The sequence below is a fragment of the Ochotona curzoniae genome, unplaced genomic scaffold (genome assembly GCF_017591425.1).
Source record: "Ochotona curzoniae isolate NIBS_2020 unplaced genomic scaffold, NIBS_Ocur_1.0 scaffold_3208, whole genome shotgun sequence".
Taxonomy (NCBI): domain Eukaryota; kingdom Metazoa; phylum Chordata; class Mammalia; order Lagomorpha; family Ochotonidae; genus Ochotona; species Ochotona curzoniae.
This window is the reverse complement of record NW_024467106.1, coordinates 33,257,073-33,276,870: the sequence shown is the minus strand read 5'-3', so window position 1 is coordinate 33,276,870 and position 19,798 is coordinate 33,257,073. Positions and strand designations below refer to the sequence as shown.

General features: G+C 44.8%; 1 protein-coding gene and 1 non-coding gene across 8 annotated transcripts; both read right to left on the bottom strand.

Moving 5' to 3' along the window:
- Window positions 1-1,152: 1,152 nt before the first annotated feature.
- Window positions 1,153-18,720, bottom strand: APTX (aprataxin). Of its 7 annotated transcripts, none has more exons than XM_040962960.1 (9): window positions 18,638-18,720; window positions 16,434-16,504; window positions 12,447-12,583; window positions 10,532-10,578; window positions 9,028-9,336; window positions 8,371-8,430; window positions 6,533-6,759; window positions 2,162-2,265; window positions 1,153-1,429 (listed from the first exon to the last, which is right to left on the bottom strand). In XM_040962960.1, the coding sequence occupies exons 3-9, from the start codon at window positions 12,574-12,576 to the stop codon at window positions 1,275-1,277; spliced, it is 1,032 nt and encodes a 343-aa protein (XP_040818894.1). In that variant the 5' UTR covers window positions 12,577-12,583; window positions 16,434-16,504; window positions 18,638-18,720; the 3' UTR covers window positions 1,153-1,274. The 7 variants fall into 7 exon arrangements, with proteins under 7 accessions (XP_040818894.1, XP_040818900.1, XP_040818895.1 ...); XM_040962966.1 differs by having other exon boundaries at window positions 9,250-9,336; XM_040962961.1 differs by having other exon boundaries at window positions 16,434-16,501.
- Window positions 11,246-11,348, bottom strand: LOC121145201. The gene has a single exon (XR_005881982.1). It is a non-coding gene; the product is annotated as a U6 spliceosomal RNA (small nuclear RNA).
- Window positions 18,721-19,798: the final 1,078 nt, after the last annotated feature.

Genomic DNA, 19,798 nt, shown 5'->3' with positions numbered 1-19,798 from the left:
AAATACATGAATATTTTGCTTTTTGACCAAGCAAACCAGCAAGAAGACTTAAGAGCTGAACCATGAAGTTAAGTGTTTCCTTACTAGCCAGAATCCTTTTACCCCGATACCAGAAAACTCCACTCTCATCTAGCCTCACTGCTCACCATGAAGAACTGACAAGAACATTCAGGTAACCTTGGACAGAAAGGAGTGGAAAGAATGGGAGACACGGAACCTCCTCATGAAGAAGGAAGCAAGAACATCACAAAATAGACAAAGTTCAGGGCCTGGCACGGTAGCCTAGGGCTAAAGTCCTCACCTTGAACATACTGGGATCACATATGGGCACTGGTTCATGTCTCAGCAGCCCTACTTCCCTTCCAGCTTCCTGTTTGTGGCCTGGGAAAGCAGTCGAGGATGGCCCAAAGCCTTGGGACCCTGCACTTGCATGGGAGCCCTAGAAGAGGCTCCAGACTCTTGGCTTTGGATTGGCTCAGCTCTGGTCATACGGCCATTTGGGGAGTGAACCAGTAGATGTTCTCTCTCTCTGTCTCTCTCTCTCCCTCCCCATCTGCTTCCAGCCCTCCCTCCTTCCCTCCCTACCTCTTTCTCTCTGTAAATCTGCCTTTCAAATAAAAATAAATCTTTATATATGGATAGCACCACCTTTCTGGGTGAATATGTTGCTCTTTTCCCCATCAGAGCTCACACAGGTCCTAGCAATAGTAGTCACACATGTCCCAGCCACCTTCACATACTCACAGAACATATTCATACTTTAGGTTTCCAATCCTGGAATTATGTCAAATCACCTATGCTGTGACCATGTAAGAACAGAATAGGGGTGAATATGGGTGGTGTTTGGCCTACCAGTTAAGATGCCTGTATCACACATTAGACTTACCTGAGTTTGACTCCCAAATGTGACTCCTGACTCTGGCTTCCTGCTAATGCAGGCCATGGGAGGCAACAGCGCTGGCTCAAGTGATTGGGCTCATGCCACACACATGGTAGTCCCAGTTGAGTTCCTGGCTGCTGGCTGCTGGCTCCTGGCTTTGAAATGGCTCAGCCTTCACCATCATATTTGCAGAGTAAATCAGAAGATGGGGTGGGTAGGTGTGGGTATGTCTGACGCTCAGTAAAATTAGGCCAAACAAAACCAGAATAAACTTTGTAAAAACACTGCATGTTTTAATCCAAGAAATGAATAGTGCACAAGCAACCCAGAGCAGGTGCCCACAGCTCATTCCACACAATCGACCACACTCGCAGCAGAGGCTCAGTCCCTGCAGTTACTTTGCCCAGTGCTTCCCAAGGTGCTCCTTCAGCTGAGGGATGGAAGGCAGCAGCTGCTGGCACTCATGACAGCGCAGAGGTAGCTTCAAGAGCTCCGCTGCGCCATCCTGGACAGTCACTTTGCCAGCCTCTTGTACCATCTCGATCACAGCTGTAGGTGAGGAAGAAAAGTTCAGAGCCCAGCTACTGCAGAGAGCCAATATGAGATAGCACAAAGAGAAGGTGCGTCTCCAATTAATACATGCCAGGTACTTGAAAAGCCAGCTTGAGGCAAAACTTTCCACCAGAAAAATGGGTTTCATCTGATTCTAAGTCTGACTAACCTACCTTTGAGGTAATATACTCCTTCAGGACACATTCTAAGCAATTCACATTACTCTGTTAAGGGCTATCACAGTGGGTACTCCTGGCTGGCACCTGGTAATAGGTGGCTGTAACTGTCAACATCCCAACAACACTGAAGTTTCACAGCAGACAATCAAGCAATGCTTCCACCTACACACACACAGCCTCCCCTGCCCTGTTACTTAACCACTCCTGACCAAAGGCAGCCACCATGCTCCTGTCCCACTTAAAGTAAACCAAATGAATGCTCAGAGCTTTCTCACCCATGATCTCCAATAACTCTCATGACAACGTTAAGTCCCCTGTTGTTACAACAGAATACTTCTGACCCCTGAAAAAAAAATTATCTAGTCCCCTAAGAAAGCTGCTCACAGCACAGTGGTAATTATACTAGAATCCAAAAAATCCAATTTTCTTCCATGGGGATGCCTTTATAAAGAACACAAAGTTGTCCATGGGTTTCAGTTGTTCACAACAGAATCAAATATAAGAACAGTTGAGAAAACTAACAAACATGAAAAGCAAAGAACACTGTTACCTTGTGATTCCAGGAAATATTCTGTATTAAAAGAATTCCAGTGCTTTTTATTTTTCAGGCAAGGAGAATCAAAATCCTGGCTGATCACATGAAGGTGTACATGGCTAGTTGGAAGAAAAAACCAACCTGATCATTAAAGTTAATAAGAGCTATGTCTACCTAAAACAATCTAAGTGTTCACCAACTGATGAATAAATGAAGAAAATGAAGCATATGTAAACAACAGAATACTGTTCAGCCATGTAAAAAGGATGGAATCCTACGACTTGGGACAACATGGATGGAACTAGAGGCCGTTACTTTAATGAAGTCAGTCAGGCACCAACGGTAAATGCCATCGATCTCACTCGCTTGTGGACACTAAGGCAGGTGATCCCACAGCAGTTCAGAGCAGAAAATGGCTACCCAAGGCTGGGAGGAACAGCAGAGGGTGGGATGTGTTGATCAGTGGGTACTGAGTTTCAGTCAGGTAAGAGAAATAAACTTTGTTCTATTGCATAGAAGGGTGACTATAGTTATAGGCAACAATAATGTATTTTATAATTCAAAAAAGCAAGAACAAAGGATTATGATCATTTCTTTTGCCGCAAAGAAATGATCAATGTTTGAGCAGACCAGTAATGCTTACTCTGCTTTGAACATAATACATGCATAAATGTATCAAAACACCAAATGAAACCCCATAAATAGGTACAATTTTATGTGTCAACTTAAAAAATAAATGTAAAAACTATGATTTAACCAAAATAACAAACAGTAAAAGTACAGTACACAAAGTACTGATACCACAACTATTTATTTCAATTTATTCATTTCATTAAAAATATTTAATGTTCAGGCCTGGCACAATGGCCTAGTGGCTAAAGTCCTCACCTTGAACACGCTGGGATCCCATATGGACACTGCTTCTAATCCTGGCAGCTCCACTTCCCAGCCAGCTCCCTGCTTGTGGCCTGGGAAAGCAGTGGAGGACGGCCCAGATCCTTGGCACCCTGCACCCACATGGGAGATCAGGAAGAGGCTCCTGGTTCCCGGCTTCGGATTGGCACAGCACCGGCCATTGCGCTCACTTGGGGAGTGAATCATCGGACAGAAGATCTTCCTCTCTGTCTCTCCTCCTCTCTATATATCTGACTTTGTAATAACAAATAAATAAATATTTAAAAGAATAATTAATGCTCAAAAATTATCTTTTAGGGTCAAGGCACTAGAAATTTAGCACTGAACAAAATGTGAAGAGCATCTGCCCTTACAGAAATTATGTTCTAATGAGGGAAGACAAATAATAAACCAACAAGAACAATTCAAATAGGTAATCATGCTAAGAAAAGTAAAAGTGGGAACAGGACAGCATACGCTGGAGTAGAGGCTGAATCCTTTGCTTGCACTCAGGCAAGGCCTTTCCCAGGCTGAGACTTGGGCAGAGAAAGCAGACAAGACAGCCAGGGTTGGGGTGGAATGCCTGAGGGAGTATGGAGGCCAAGAGCAAGGGTTCTGAAAAGACCCTAGCGCACTCAAGGAACAGAAAGTAACCTGGCTGGAACTGTCAGAGTCAAGGAGCAGAGAACGGCAGCAGCCAAATCAAAAAGAGTCCTTCAGGCTGGTTTGGAGTTTGTATTTCATTTTGATCCCCCTGGGAAGCCATGTCCCACCTACCTCCACTTCCCATCCAGCTCACTGTTTGTGGCCTGGGAAGGAAACAGAGGATGGCCCAAAGTCTTGGGACCCTGCAACCGTGTGGGAGACCTGGAAGAGGCCCCAGACTGCTGGCTTCGGGTCAACTCAGCTTCGGCCATTGTAGTCATTTGGGGAGTGAATCACTGAATGAAAGATCTCTCTCTCTCTCTCTCTCTCCCCCCTTCTCTCTAACTCTGCCTTTCAAATAAAATAAACCTTCAAATAAATAAATCTTTAAATTCAAAAACCAAACAACAACAACAAAAAAAAAACCTACTTAAAGACATTCATCAGTTACAAAGAAAAAAATATTGTGGAATTTTGTGGAAGATTGTGGAATTTTGTAGAAGATTGTGGAAACCTGACAGAAACCACCTTTTAAAAATGGTTAAAAATGGTTAAGGTTAACATCACAAACAATAAGTGATCTCAGTATTAGTAACTTTCAATATGTCCGGGAAAGAAACAATCACTTCTGCGGTATTTTTGGCACTGAAAATAAAAGGGGGGGGGGGGGGCACTGTCTTAATCTAATCAGAAATAATGTCAGAAAACCCAAATTTGGGGGACGTTTGCTACAGCACTTAAGATGTCATTCAGAATGCCCACAACACATATCAAAAATGCCTGGGTTAGAGTCAGTGCCATAGCCTGGCAAGGTAAGCCTCTGCCTACAGTGCAGACATTCCACATGTTCAAGGCAGTTGAAGTCCCAGTTGCTCCACTTCCAATCCAACTCCCTCCATGTGACCCAAGAAAGCAGCAGATGGCAGATCAAGTTCTTGTGCCCCTGCACCCACATGGGAGACCCAAAGGATAATCTTTGACCCCTGGTTCCAGGTTTTGGATCAGCTTAGCTCTGGACATTGAGGCCATCTGAGTAGTAAACTGGTAGATGGGGGATTTCTCTCTCTCTCTCTTTTTCTCCTTCTGTGTAACTTTTTCTTTCAAATAAAAATAAATCTTACCAAAAAAATAGTGCCAAGGTTCTAGTCCCAGTTTTTGGTTGAGTCCAGATTCCTAAAAGTATATACCCAGGAGGGAAGCAGGTAAAGGCTCAAGTGGCCCCCTACAACATGTGCAGAACTGAGTTGAGTTCCTGTTCTCCATTTCAGCTCTGCCCAGTCCTAGCTATTGCATGCATTTGGGGAATGAAATGGTGGATGGGAAATCTGACTGTCTCTCTATCTCTCTCTCTGCCTTTCAAATAAATAAAAAGTTATGGAAATGAAAAAGAGCACAATTCCATTTATATGGAGCTATAAAATCAAGAGAAAAACTATCTCCACTAAAAGAATTTAGATGGGGCCAGCATTGTGGCATAACATGCAAAGCCGCTGATTGGAATACTGGCTTCCCACAGGCATAACAGTTAATGTCCTAGCTGTCCCACTCCTGATCCACCTCTCTGCTACTGTGCCAGAAAAAAACAGGGGCAAATGGCATGAGAACTTGGGGCCCCACCACTCACTTGGGAGACCTGGAAGAAATTCCTGAATCCTGGCTTGGGCTTGGCCCAGCCCTAGCCACTGCAGCCATCTGGGGTGAGAACCAGCAGATGGAAGGCCTCCCACTCTTCCTCTCTCTGCATCTGCATCCTGTATCCCCCTGACACATATTCTGTAACTGCATTTAAAATAAATCTTTCAAAAAAGATCTTCCTCTCTGTCTCTCCTCTCTGTAAATCTGCCACCTTTTCAATAAAAATAAATAAATCTTTAAAAAAAGAAACTAAATACATACAACTTTTATAATAATGTCTTGGTACCATAGTTATTACTTATTAATAATCTATTATTGTGCCTAATTTTAAAGTTGAAATTTATTAGAGGTATGTACATATTTTGTAGAAGAATATATTTCAGCTTCAGTAGTTTCAAGCACTCCTTTCAGAGCCTTGAAACACATCCCTCACAGACTCACAGAGGGAAGACTATACTCCATCCACAGACAGAAGGGGACCACTGGGGGAATGGGAATTATTATTTAACACGAACAGAGTTTCATTTTGAGGAAACGAAAAACATGCTGGAGAAGGATGGCAGTGATGGTTGCACAACAATGTGAAGATACTGAATGCATATTTGACCACAATTTCAAAAATAAGGTAAAAATTCTGGAATCAATCTCATTATTTTACTGTGCAGGTCAAACAAACTATTGAGATCTGCCTTGCATGCATTCTTTGAAAAGAGTCACTATTCCTTCCCAAAGCCTTCCAGGTCTAAGCCAGAGGACTAGACTCCATACCATACTCTGATTTTACCTTCAGTCTTAGTTCTACTACGCTGTCACTAAGGAAGCCTGTGGTGTTTTGTTTCCATCACAGCAACAGTCCTTAAGCATTTCTGTGTGCAGATGCTTTTGAAACTGTGATGAAAGCCACTGGCTGCAGGTCCTCATCTGAGGGGAATACAGCTGCTTCATCTCACTCCTATTTGAGGTCCTAAAAGTTCTGAATTTTGAGAACAAAGGATCCTAAAGAACTTAATTACAGGCAGAGTAGGTTTCCAGGTGGAAACCTAGCTAGAGGTGGGTCTAGCTAGAGGTGAAAGCGCAGCCCATCAGCCTTGGCTCCATTCCAGCCTACTGCCCCAGGGGTCTCAGGGCTGTCAGTACACTCAACAGGCCCAGGCTCCAGCTCTCTGAACAACTGGACAGAAAAAGGAAGCACCAGCGCCACCCAAAACTTACCTCATGCTGGGAATGGCATGGTAACCCAGTCGGAATCGGAGTTTGCTGGACCCTGCAAAATCTGCAATCATCTTTTCCCCCACGGTATGCATATGCTTGAGAAGTTCAAGGTGTTCACTGGTTACAGCCTTCAGACTGGAAATGGAGGTCCATGGTAAGACCAGCCAGTGGTAACGGGCCTTGGGATATTTATCCTTAATCACTACCACCTGCTCATCTTTGTAAACCTAGCAGAGGGACACAAGGAAACACATCTCCTGAGAAGTTTCTGTGTGCCAGGTGCTGCCATACTCATAGATGAGAGCACTGAGACTAAGACAAATCAAGGATCTTGTCACATAGGTATCAGATGATAAATCTAGGATTCTAACCAAGATCTAGAATCAACAGGGGAAGAGATTGGTGCTTTGGCACAGTGAAGAAAGTTGCTGCCTTAAGCACCAACTACCCCATAGTTCAAGTCTAGCTCCCTGCTAACCTGTCTGGGAAAGCAATAGATAATGGCTCAAATCCTTGGGCTCCACCACCCACATGGGAGATCTAGAAGAAGCTTCATGCTCCTGGCTTCAGACCGACCCAGCTCCAGCCATCATGGCCAATTGGGAAGTGAGCCAAAGGGTGGAAGATCCATCTCTCCCTCTAACTCTCTCAAAAAACAAAACAAAAAAAAGCAGCTGTAGGAGAGGCTGGAATTGTGACATAGCATGGAAAGCTACTGCCTATGATGCTGGCTTCTCATATGGGTGCCAGTTGGAGTCCCAGTTGCTCCATTTCTGATTCAACTCCCTGCTAATAGCCAAGGAAAAGCAGCAGAAGATAGTCCAAGTATTTTGGTTCCTGCCACCCATTATGGGAAACACGGATGAAGCTCCTGGCTTCAGCCAGCCCAGCCTTGGCCGTTGTGGCCATCTGGAGAGTATATCAGTGGATAGAAGAACTCTGTCTTTATTTCACTTTCTGTATTAAAAAAAAAAAAATTGTGGGGAGATACCAACAGTGTGACACAACAGATCAATCAATCATTTTGTAACATCAGGATCCCATATCAAAATACAAGTCCCAATCATTCTACTTCCATTCCAGTTCTCTACTAAAGGCCTCTGAGGCTAGAGGTTGGCCTGAGTGCTTGAGTTACCGCCACCCACATGGGAGCCCTGGGTGAAGTTCTGAACCCCTGGCTTCAGCCTGGACCAGACCTGGCCTGGCCAGCATAGCCATTTGGGGGATGAACAAGCAGGTTGAGGATCTCTGTCTTCCTCTCAGTATGTTACTCTGCCTTTCAAATTAATTAATTAATTAAATGAAAAAATCATGGGGGTGTGATTTTTCCAAGTGGCTCAGGCATCAAGCACAATCCTCATCAGAATCACTGGGTTGGACTCCAAGCTCCTGATTCCAGCTTCCTGCCAATGCCATAGGAGGCAGCAGTGATGCTAAGTAACTCAGTCTCTGCCACCACACGGGAGACCCTAATTGAAGTTTCAAACTCCTGGCCTTAGTCTGGCCCAGACTCGGTCACTGAAGGCATACAAGGAGTGAACTAATAGATGGAAGCTCTCTCCTCCTCTGACTTACCCAGGTTCTCTCAAGTAAATAAATTTAATACTAAAAATTAAATGTAAGGCAGAAGGGATAGTCACCTGAATAACTTAGCTTCTCCTCAAATAATTCTAGTTGCTACCTTTTTGCCAATGGAGAAAACACTTGTTCTCACAAAACAGCTGAACAAAACACATCTCATGCCAATGGACTAACACTTTTTAATATAAAATTACGACCCATACCCTGTGATCATTTAAAACATGAGATATGCTTAAATTACAAAATTTGATTCTGACCTGCATTTGGGGATCCTGCATTGAAATCTTCAAGCCTTGACTCCAGTGGCCCAGTGAATCCTAAACAAAAACAGGTCATGTAAATTACCGATAATTAAATCTGACACTAGTTAATACTGTGTGATAGCAAAGTCCAACCAAACCTGGAAATAAGGTCATTTTGAGAATTAAACTACACTCTCTTTACTCAATCTATTGCCTGTTAAGAGTCGTGGAAATATCCACTATCTGCCTAGTTTTGAAGGAGGTGTCTGGATTGAGACCAGAAGAGTCAAGAGTGTGACTCCTGTCCTGTCATTGCCTTCCTCTTATACTCTAGCTACCACCCAGTCAAGTGTTTACCTTGAATATGGCACATAAACTACCTGACCTACACTAGCATCCATTTTAGTCACTCAATGGTAAATATGTTGCTATTATTACCCTATGTTCCTTCAAGTGGTATACCTCAGGAATTCAAGAGAAACACATATAAAGGGACATTTACCCAAGCAATTTCCAAGCCACAAACAAGTGACTCTTTCATCGTGGTGAATAACCCTCATTATGGTTAATAACACTTTACATGTGCCTGAACTTTACAGTATACACAAAACAATTAAGCAGCCATTATATCTCATTTAATCTCCAGGTCACCATCAATCACACTACCCTCACCTTCTTGGTAGATTTATCCTTCACCTTGCTCTTTTTGGGGGGCACAGAGCCATGGCTAGGACTGTTCTCAGATCCGAGCCCTGCGCCAGGATCAGCTTCCTGAGCAGCATCCCTTTCAACAGAATCATTGTTGCCTGATCTCTTTCTCTTCCTGTGTGTTTTTGGTCCAGAGCTCTTTGCCTCTTCCTCAAACTCTACAACATATGGATAACGTTCATTCACCATGCGTAGAACCTGGCCAGGGTACAGCTCCACCTCTTGGTTCTTCCCAATGACGACTGAGTCAATGCTGGTGGGATTGACCCCTACCTAGGGAATAAATAATTACAAAATAATTATAACAGGTGCTGGTGTTGTGGCACAGTGTATTAAGCCACTACCTGCAACACCGGCATCCCATATGAGCACTGGTTTGAATCCCAGCTGCTAGACTCCTAATCCAGCATCCAACAATGTGCCTAGGAAGCAGCAGCAGATGGCCCAGGTACTTGGGCCTGTTACCCATGTGGGAGACATGGCCACTTTGGAGAGCAAACCAGTGGACAGATCATCTCATCCTTTCTCACTTTCTCTCTCTGTAATTTCACCTTTCAAATAAATAAACCTTTTTTAAAAAAAAGGAAAGAATCAAAATAACAATAACACTATTAGTAACATAACATACTACCATGCCAACCTCCCACTGTGTGCCAGGTGCTGTGCTTAACTTCTACCTATGTTACTTGTCACTTCCGTGCATTACAAAAAAGCTCTCACTCACTGACACAGTCACACTAAAGTCAACAATATGGGACAGGCACTGTGGTGCAATGGGTTAAGCCACCACTCAGGACACCCACATCCTCTATTAGAGTGCTGGTTCTAGTCCCACCTACTCTGCTTTGGACCCAGCTTCCGACTCATGCATGCTTTGAGAAACAAATGATAGCTCAAGTGCTTGGCTTCCTGCCAGCCATGTGAGAAACCCAGACAGATCTGGCCTCTCATTTTGGCCCAGCCCAGCTGTGGCTCTTTCAAGCATTTGGGGAATGAAACAATGGATAGAATAGTTTCCTCTTTGAAAGACAAATGAAGGGCCAGTGTGATGGCTCAACTACTAGCTAATCCTCCACCTCCACGCACCAACATCCTATAAAAGTGATGACTCCCTGTCCTGGATGCTCCACTTCCCATCCATCTCCCTGCTTCAGCCTCAGAAAGCAGTAGTGAATGGCCCAAAGCCTTGGGACCCTGAACCCATGTGGGAGACCCAGAAGAAATTCCTGGCTTCAAATCAGCTCAGCTCCAGCCCCACTGCAGCCATTCAGGGAGTGATATAGCGGATGGAAGATCTTTCTCTCTCTGTCTCTCCTTCTCTGTAAATCTGCCTTTCCAATTAAAATAAATAAATCATTTTAAATGATTTTTTAAATTTTCTTTAAAAAAAGAAACAACTGAAAAACAAAGTCAATAGCATAAAAAATCAGCAAGTATAAAGTGGAAGCCATGTTAAAAACACACATACCTGCTTTACCTTCACATATCCCTTTTCACATTCTGCTTTCAACTGCACTGAAAGAGAAAGCAAAAAGTTAAACACCAAGGTAATAAAAACCAACAACTTGCCCTTGCCTTCCCAAAGGACAATGTAGCCTCATTATCTATGAAGTTCAACTGGACTTGGGAGTACATAGAATGTTCAAGAAAAAGGATTGCAGAGACAGAAGAGTCTGAGCTGTGGGAGGCAGCTTTACAGATTTTTTTTTCCTCAAAGGCCTCTGAAGGTCTATTATGCAGATGACTGGGTTCCAAGATCCACCAACTTCTAAAACCTTCAATTCCTCCCATAAAATGTCCAACGCGGGACCCGTGTTCTGACACAGAGAGCTACACATTGTTTGCCACGTCAACACCTCCTTTTGGAGCACCAGATGAAGTTCCAGCTATTTCACTTCTGATCCAGCTCCCTGATAATGTGCCTGGGAAAGCAGTGAGGTGCCCCAGGTCTTCAGTTCCCTGCCACCCACACAAGGAACCATGATGGGGTTCCTGTTCCTGGCTTCAGCCTAGCCCACCATCTGGTTGTTGAAGCCATTTGAGAAGTGAACCAGCAGATGGAAAGAGTATATGTGCTTTCTTTCTCAACATAACAGGCTCACTCAACATAACAGACTCTGCCAACCTGAAAGGGGGGTTCATTTCTCACAAAAGTGCTTGCCTTACACTTAAATCAGGCTTCTATTATCAATTTCCACTCACAGATTTATGTGTCATCCTTGTGCAGGGGCCATGCTTATCTTCTCTGTATCGTACCAATTTTAATATGTGCTATTAAAGTGAGCACTTCTATTATCAATTTTCAAAACTACCAGATGCCTTCAACAAAGAAAGAGGTAAAATACATATTCTGAAAAACAGAAGTTCAACCAACCTTGGGAGGAACAGTGGAAAGCATCGAGGAAGAAGACAACAAAGACAGAACAGACTGAGAACATATGAGCAGAAAGAACATTAAACACAGAGGGGGTTAGTTCTGTGTCTTTTTGTTTCATTTTGCTGTTTAAAAGATTCATTTATTTATGTGAAAGGCAGAATTAAGAGAAGGGAAAAGACAACAAGATCTTTCACCTGCTGGTTCACTCCCCAAATGACTGTAATAGCTGGAGCTGGGCTGGTCCAAAGCCAGGAGCGAGAGCTGCTTCAAAGTCTCCATGTGAGTCCAAGGGCTCAAGGACTTGGGCAAACCTTTCCTGCTTTCCCAGGTGCATTAGCAGGGATTTGGATTGGGAGTGGGGCAACCAAGACTTGAACTGGCACCCATATGGGATGCCAGCCTCGCTTTACCCACCATGCCACACTAGCTCCTGCTTCCATGTCTGCCTGTGGGTTCAAGCATGGTTCTTCCTCTCCTTAGACTAGCTCAGGTAGGATAAACAATAATCTGTGTGTTGCAGGCCCCAACTCTCTGAACTACTCGGGGGTCACACTACAGTGAGGAACACAGTAAGGCCCTTTGCCGAGGACAAGAACTCTCACTTCATTAACCTAAGAGAGATGAGACACCCAGTGCTCTAGCCCTCTGTGTGGGCTATGTAAGGGATGGCACCACCCTGCAGTTTCCAGCTGACTCTGGATTTCTTCCATCTCACTGCCCAGTGAGCAATCTCTCCAGGCCAGGCAGAGTGAAGGACTCAGTTCCACTGTCCCATGATTACAAGTGAAAATGTGGCTGCTCCCAACCCCACCTGACAGGGATGTCACCACATGGGAGGGCAGAATCAGGAATGAAGGGGGCCCTGGTGCTAGCTACAAGGTTAGTCTCTGAGGCTTGTTTTTGGCGATGTGTTTTCTACCAGTGTTACCCAGGAAGTGGGCATCTCTGTTTATCACTCTCTTACAGAAACACACATGGCAGTCTCCATAATGTCATGACTAGTTACCTTGCTGTCGAGAACATTTCTTATCAGTAATCTTGGTCTCTGGGCTGCGTCCAATCACAACTGCTTCCAAATGCGGAAGTCTGATTCGCTGGTGCCGGCTGTCCTGCCTCACCAGCCAGCACACCCGCATCGTCACTCTAGAGACAAAACCAGAGAACCGCTGGGAAAGCTCCACCAACACGAGCCCACACTCAGCAGCGCCACACACGTGATTCACCGGTGGCACATCTTGAGGCAGGTGACTTCTCCTCCCTCTCAATTCCCTCCCCTACAAACCCTTGATAATGACAGGACTCAGGAAGCCTTTGCAAGGCTTAAAATGAGATAATGTGGTTAAGTATTTACCTCCCTGCCTGACTCATGTTACGCAATCAAATGTTGCTACACACTTACTGATACACTCCATGTGCTGGGCACTGGGGTATCTAATGAAGCTCAAAAGGAAATAAAACATTGTCCCTGTCCCTGAGGTCCTGGACAGATTGAGATGACAATCATCACCATGTAACATGATAAACATTATTCACAAGAGAGTACGCAAACATGTAATTACCCAGAAAAAGAACTGACTGATGCACAGGGTATTTACCTGGGCTTGTAATGTATGAGGAGCTGGCCCACTAGGCAACTAGGGACCCAGAAGGAAGGGGTTCCTCAGTTCTTGGTGTCTTTATGTGTGCTGGGTTTCCCTTTCTTAGTTGTTGTAATATGTACTAGTGTTAGAACTACACATTCTGCTCTCATCTGCCAGAGAATTGCCAAATAAATGTACAAATCCACAATTTCTATTGAGTGAACACACCACTTTTGCATAATATACAACTTATGCAAGAGTAGAAGTGCTGGTTTGGGGGGTTTTGTTTCATTTTGGAAAAAAAAAAAAAATCAGTCCGTCAGTCAAAAAGAGAGAGGAAAGAAATTCAAAAAAGGTGAGGCCTGAACAAAGACACAAGTAATGGGAGCAGACAGGAATACAGGCTAGGGGAAACCTGGAGACTCATTTCAGTCCTATCTTCCTTTACTGAATCTTGCCTTTTTCACTTTGTAGATACTGTTATTTTATTTTTTTATTGAAAGTTTGTGGCTTAGTACCATTTTTTCAACAAACTATACTCACCTCATGTCTCTATAACACATTTCAGAGTTTTTAATAATGCCAACTTATCCATTACTGTTACATCGCAGGGGGATCTGTGATCAACAATCTTTGACGTTACTAGTATAACTGCTTTGGGGTGTCAGGAATCCCACTCTATGACTAACTTAGGGGATACATGCCATGAGTTTACATTGCTCCACTGATTTGCTATTCATACCTCCTGAATGCCCCAAATCCATCCCCATCCCCCACCACTACCACCACACTGGTCTCCCTCTCCCCTGGACTCCCTATTCCCAAAGATACAATCCTAAAATTGGATCAGGAAAGATTTCCTCAACCCCCAGTGTAATGAAAACAACAATGTCTCGGAACTATCAAAATCATTCAAGTAACACCCTTGGAGCATTTTTCCTCACATCGGGGTCTCTAAGATGTCATCAAATGATTGCCCCCATCCCTGGCTGCTTATATAGTGTGACAGCAAGGAATGACTCTCTCCCTTCAGACACAGGAGAATAAAAAGGAATGAACTGAGGGCCCAACATGGTAGCCTAGTGGCTAAAGTCCTTGCCTTGCATGCACCAGGATCCCATATGGGTGCCAGTTCTAATCCCAGCTGCTCTGCTTCCCATCCAGCTCCCTGCTTGTGGCCTAGGAAAGCAGTGGAGGACAGCCCAAAGCCTTGGGACCCTGTACCCAAGTGAGAGACCCAGAGGAGGCTCCTGGCTCCTGGCTTCAGATTAGCACAGCTCTGGCTGTTGCAGCTGCTTGGTGAATGAATCAGCGGACAGTCTCTCCTCCTCTCTGTATACCTGACTTTCCAATATAAATAATAAATCTTTTTAAAAAAGAAAAAAACAAATATTTATCTGCCCACGTACCTTTGCACCTCAACCCTACCCACTCTAATCAGAGGACACATTGGTATGCATTCCTCTCAACTATGTAATCAACATCAGTGTTTGCTTCAGCAGCACATATAATAAAACTATGTAATCAACATTAAAAACTTTTAATTAAAAAAAGATCAGTCAATAATAATATAATCACCTCTAAATGTTCAAGTTTAAAAAAAGAATCCCATGTCTCTCACTTGAAATTAAAAGTTAGAAAATATTAAGCATAGAGATGCCAAAAGCTGAGGCAGGCCAAAAGCCAAGTTGTGAATACAAATGAAAATGTTACTCCAAAGAACATATGTATAAGAAAGGGAAACAGGGCCAAAGCTTTGGCTCAACTGGCTAATCCCCACCTCCAAGTGCCACATCCTATATGGGCGCTAGTTCATGTCCTGGCTGCTCCACTCCTGATCCAGCTCCCCACTTATGGCCTGACAAAGCAGTCGAAAATGGCCCAAAGCCTTGGGACCCTGCACCCACGTGGGAGACCAGGAGGAAGCTCTTAGTTTTGGACTGGCTGAGACTTCTTTCCTATCTCTCCTTCTTTTTTGAAGATTTTTTTTATTGGAAAGTTAGATATACAGAGAGGAGGAGAGACAGAGGAAGATCTTCCAACACTGATTCACTCCCCAAGCAGCTGCAACAGCCAGAGCTGTGCCAATCAGAAGCCAAGAGCCATCATCTTCTTCTGGGTCTCCCACGTGGATGCAGGGTCCCAAGGCTTTGGGCTGTCTTCAACTACTTTCCCAGGCCACAATCAGGTAGCTGGATGGGAAGTGGGGCTGCCAGGATTAGAACTGGCACCCATATGGGATTCCAGCAAGTGCAAGGTAAACACTTTCAGCCACTAGGCTACCACGCCAGGCCCCAGACTTGTTTACTTCTCTGGCACCTCTTGGTGTACAACGCCACATATCCTCACACCCACATGGGCAAACCCTACTTACCTCGTTTTCAGCTCTACAAAATCTTTTATTCCAAAGTTGTGTGTATTGTTTAGAAATTCTAAGTATTTTCAAAAGAACTCAAGTAGTTTGATAAAAATTCTGATATTATGCCTTAGTGCTGTCCAACAGAATTTTCCACAATAATGTATATGTCCTAAACTTGCCCAAAAAGACAACTATCATGTGATAAGTGAGCTAGAATGTAGCTAGTTTAACACAGGAACTATACTTTATCTCATCATTTAGATCTTCTAGAAGTTTACTTAAATAACCTCAGGCAGCTAAGGCATACCAGGTAAAGCTGCCAGCTTTAAAGTCCTGGCTGCTCTACTTCTATCCAGCTCCTTGATAATGTGCCTCAGAAATCCAGTGGAAGACAGCCTAATTCTTGGGACCTGGCACCAACAAAGATCCTGAAGAGGCTCCTGGTTCCTGGCTTTGAACCAGGCCACCCCGGCCACTGCAGAAATTTGTGGAGTGAACCAGAGAAAAAATATCCCTTTTTATGTTCTTTCTGTGTAACTCTCTGCTTCATATACATAATAGATCTCTTTTAAAGATTTTTTTACTTTTTATTCAAAATGCAGAGTTACAGAGAAGGAGAGAAAAACCTTTTTGCTGGATCACTCCTCAAAGGACCACAATGGTCAGGCCTGAGCTGATCCAAAGCCAGGAGCTTCCTGCCGGTCTCCCACATGGGTGCAGGGTCCCAAGGTTTTGGGCCATCCTCTGCTGCTTTCTTAGGTTATCAGCAGGGAGTGGAACATCCGGACATGACATGAATTGGCGCCTGTATGGAATACCAGCAATGGCAGTCAGAGGATTAGCCAATTTAGCCATTGTTCAAGCCCCATAAATATTTTTTAAAATAAATACAAGATGAAAAAGAAGAAAATAACTTTGTTTTGTTCAACCCTGTATCTTAATGTTTCATAAACAAATCATGTAAGCAAACTGCCCTGGAAAACATAACAGTAGGTGATGGGATCGAGTGTCAAAAGTAACACAGAGATCTAGTAATGATTTTAAAACGTTTTACCTGTTTTGATGAGCAACCACTGATGACCAAGGTGAAATTTCAGGGAAATGACAGGTCTGAAAGCTAGCCTGCTGAAGGTAATGGCAGATAAAGAAATGAGAGACAAATTTAAAATACTCTTGAGAGCAGATAAGAAGGAAGAGTTACTAAGTGACAGCTAAAAGGAGATGGTTCATCAAAGACTTTTTGCTCTTTCAAAGGGGCAGATAACAAGGAGGAACTGAGAAACTTGTCTTTGTTTATATATGACTGAAACACAGAAAGAGTAAACAAAAAACAAGGTCTCATAAGAAAACGCATAAAAGCTCAGGGGCCCGACATATGGCTCAATAGCTAAATTCTCCCCTTACAAACACAGGGATCCCATATGGGCAACGGTTCGTGATCCAGCTGCCCCACTCCTCATCCAGCTCTTTTGTCATCTGGGAAGGCAGTAGAGGATGACCCAAGGTGTGGGGACTCTGCACCCACATGGGAGACCCAAAAGAAGCTTCCTGCTCCTGGCTTTGGATCGGCTCAGCTCTGACCACTTGTAGCCACCTGGGGAGTGAACCGGTGGATGGAAGATACCTCTCCCTGTCTCAATAAAATCAGCCTTTCCAATAAAAATTTTTAAATCTTTATAAAAAAGTCAAAAGCAAAGATAGTTTCACTTTTATGAGAGAAACTCATCCACTGAGACCAAAGGAAAAAGACGAGTGTCATCTAGGTGATTTTGTAAGAAAGCAAATTACATCTAATAACCTTAATTTTTTCCATAAAAAAAGGTAAGCAACAACGGGAGCCAGCATTGTGGTGCGTGGGGTGTGCCACTGTGTGTGACCCCAGCATCAATAAAAATAAATCTTTTTAAAAATTAATTTCTATCAAAAAGGAAGATTTACAGAGAAAAGGAGAGACAAAGATCTTCCATCTGCTGGCTCACTCTTTAATTGGCCACAACAGCAGGAGTTAGGCCAATCTGAAGCCAGGAGCTAGGAAATTCCTCCAGGTCTCCCACGCAGGTGCAGGGTCCCAAGGCTTTGGGCCATCCCCGACTGATTTCCCAGGCCACAGGCAGGTTGATGCATGAGAAGTGGCACAACCAGGACACAAACCACCATCTATTTGGGATGCTGGCTCTTACAGGCGTAGGATTGGCCATTAAGCCTTCATCCCGGCCTTTTTTTTTTTCCTTCACTTTTTAAAAGATTTATTTGGGGTTGACCAGATGGATCGACTGGCTTATCCCATCAAAACTTGGTTATTTCACTTGTTATCCAGCTCCCTGCTGGTACCCTGGGAGTGCACCACAGGATAACCCAAAGCCTTGGCATCTGGCTCCCATGTGGGAGACTGGGTGGAAGCTTCTGGTTTCTAGCTTCAGATCAGCTCAGCTCCAGCCATTTGGGGAATAAACCAGAAGATGGAAGATGTCTCTCTACCTTTCAAATGATTTTTTTTTAAGTGGTGAACCTCATGGCCTCTGAAGTTGGACTGCCTGCATTGATCTACTCACTGAAAACCTCAGTCAAGTTACTTAACCTCTGAAAGCTTTCAACCCTTCAACTGTTAAAAAAAAAAATACAATCTCTCTTTGTTTGTTACAAGGGCCGATGAGACAGGTGTAAAACTAGGGGTCTGGCATTCAACACTCTGATCACTCTTGGTAGCAGTGAAGCTCCGGTAAGGAAAAAAAAAAAAAAATAAAGAGCGGTGAACGATGCCTAAAGTGTGAAGGTACAGACCTCACCAGGAACGGTCTGACAGATTTCCTAATAGAAGCCCAATTTCCAGAAGGGTCTAGATATTCCTTTCCAACGGAGAGGATCTCTACTGTACTGGAAGGGAAAAGGTTCGCGTCTTGCGGCTCTCCAAGCCCAGTGAGGGGTTGGTCAAGGACCCTCAAACTCCTCGGAGAGATTCCCTGATGGACACACGGCCCTTGCCGATAAGCTGGGACCACTCGCTCATCCATCTTACTGTTCGTGCAAGGCCGTCAGGCCCGCACAGCACCAACACGGCCGAGGCTGGCGGCGGCGGCCACCGCCAACGTCCGTTCAAACGGCCCAAGCACTGAGGGAAGCTACGGGCAGCGGAGGCGAGCGGCCGGGGCAGCGTCCTGAGGGCTCGGCCCTGGCGGGCGGCAGCAGCCCCAGCCGAGCGCCCGCAGCGCCGGCTCTCACACCCCGCCCGGAGAGGAGGCAGGCCGGCCGCTGCCTTACCTCTCGGCGCCGGAGAGGGACGCGATGGCGTTACTCCAACCGTACCTCGCCGCTTCCGGGGCTACCGGCCGGAGCGCGACCCGTGACGTCGCCACGGCCTCTGCTCGGATTGGCTGACGGGCTCGCCCAGTGCCCGGATGGGAGGACGCCCGGCAGCCGTTGGTGCCTCGCGGGCCGGGGCGGTTAGCCGAGTCTCCCTGAGGACCGTTGGCCGTCGGGGCCGCTCGGTGTCCGGGTTGGACGAGTACTTTAGTCCCTCCTGCGGCTCTCTGCGGACGGCCATGCTGCCTCCCGACACTGCAGACCTGCTGCAGCATTGCTGCCTCCTCGTTACAATCTGCCTTCTCCCCTTTCAGGAAAGAAAAAACAAATGGGCAGGGGAAACCTTTTTTTTTTTTTTTTTTTTTTAATGATGCCATCACTAAAATAACTGCTGCTAGACAACCAGGGAGAAGCAGCGAGAGATATACACTGGTTTTTACAATTCCAGGACATTCTCCAAGCTTTGTCATGTGTTGAAATTATTCCAGGGTATTTTGACACAAGTTTGTTTTTGTTTTTGAAAGACAGGAAGATTTTTAAAAAAGAGAGAAGAAGAAGAAGCTATCTTTTACCCGCTGGTTTACAATCCCCCAAATGTCCACAACAGCTTGTTTTAAAACAAGAAACAAACCCGGAGCCCTAAATTGAATCCAGGTCTCCCCTGGCAAGGGTGCACAATCGCTTGATCAATCAACACTGCCTCCCAGGGTGCACATTAACAGGAACTGGTGGGGGTAGCAAACCCCTTGGCATGCAGCTAAGAGGACATGTTAATGGCTGTGGCCAAACACCCACCGTCTGCAGGAAGGCACGGTGCATCAGTTTTGCCACACCACGCTAGGAACCGAGCCTTAAGGAGTTAACATTTCTTCAATTAAGAATGTTGTTTCCTTCCAGAGGAAGGCGGAGATACTAGAGCCATCCAGACAAGGTGGAAGGCTCTTGCAGGAGGAGAATCTTGGTTTTGTAAGCAGAATAAAGACAGGTTGACACTAGAGAGGACACACCCGGAAGTAGGGAAGGGCAGCAAGCATCTGAGTGGCATCCTGGCTCATGGCTCTAAAGTGCAGTTTACAACTTCTAGAGATAAGAAACGGAAACTCTGGCGACCTGACCAAT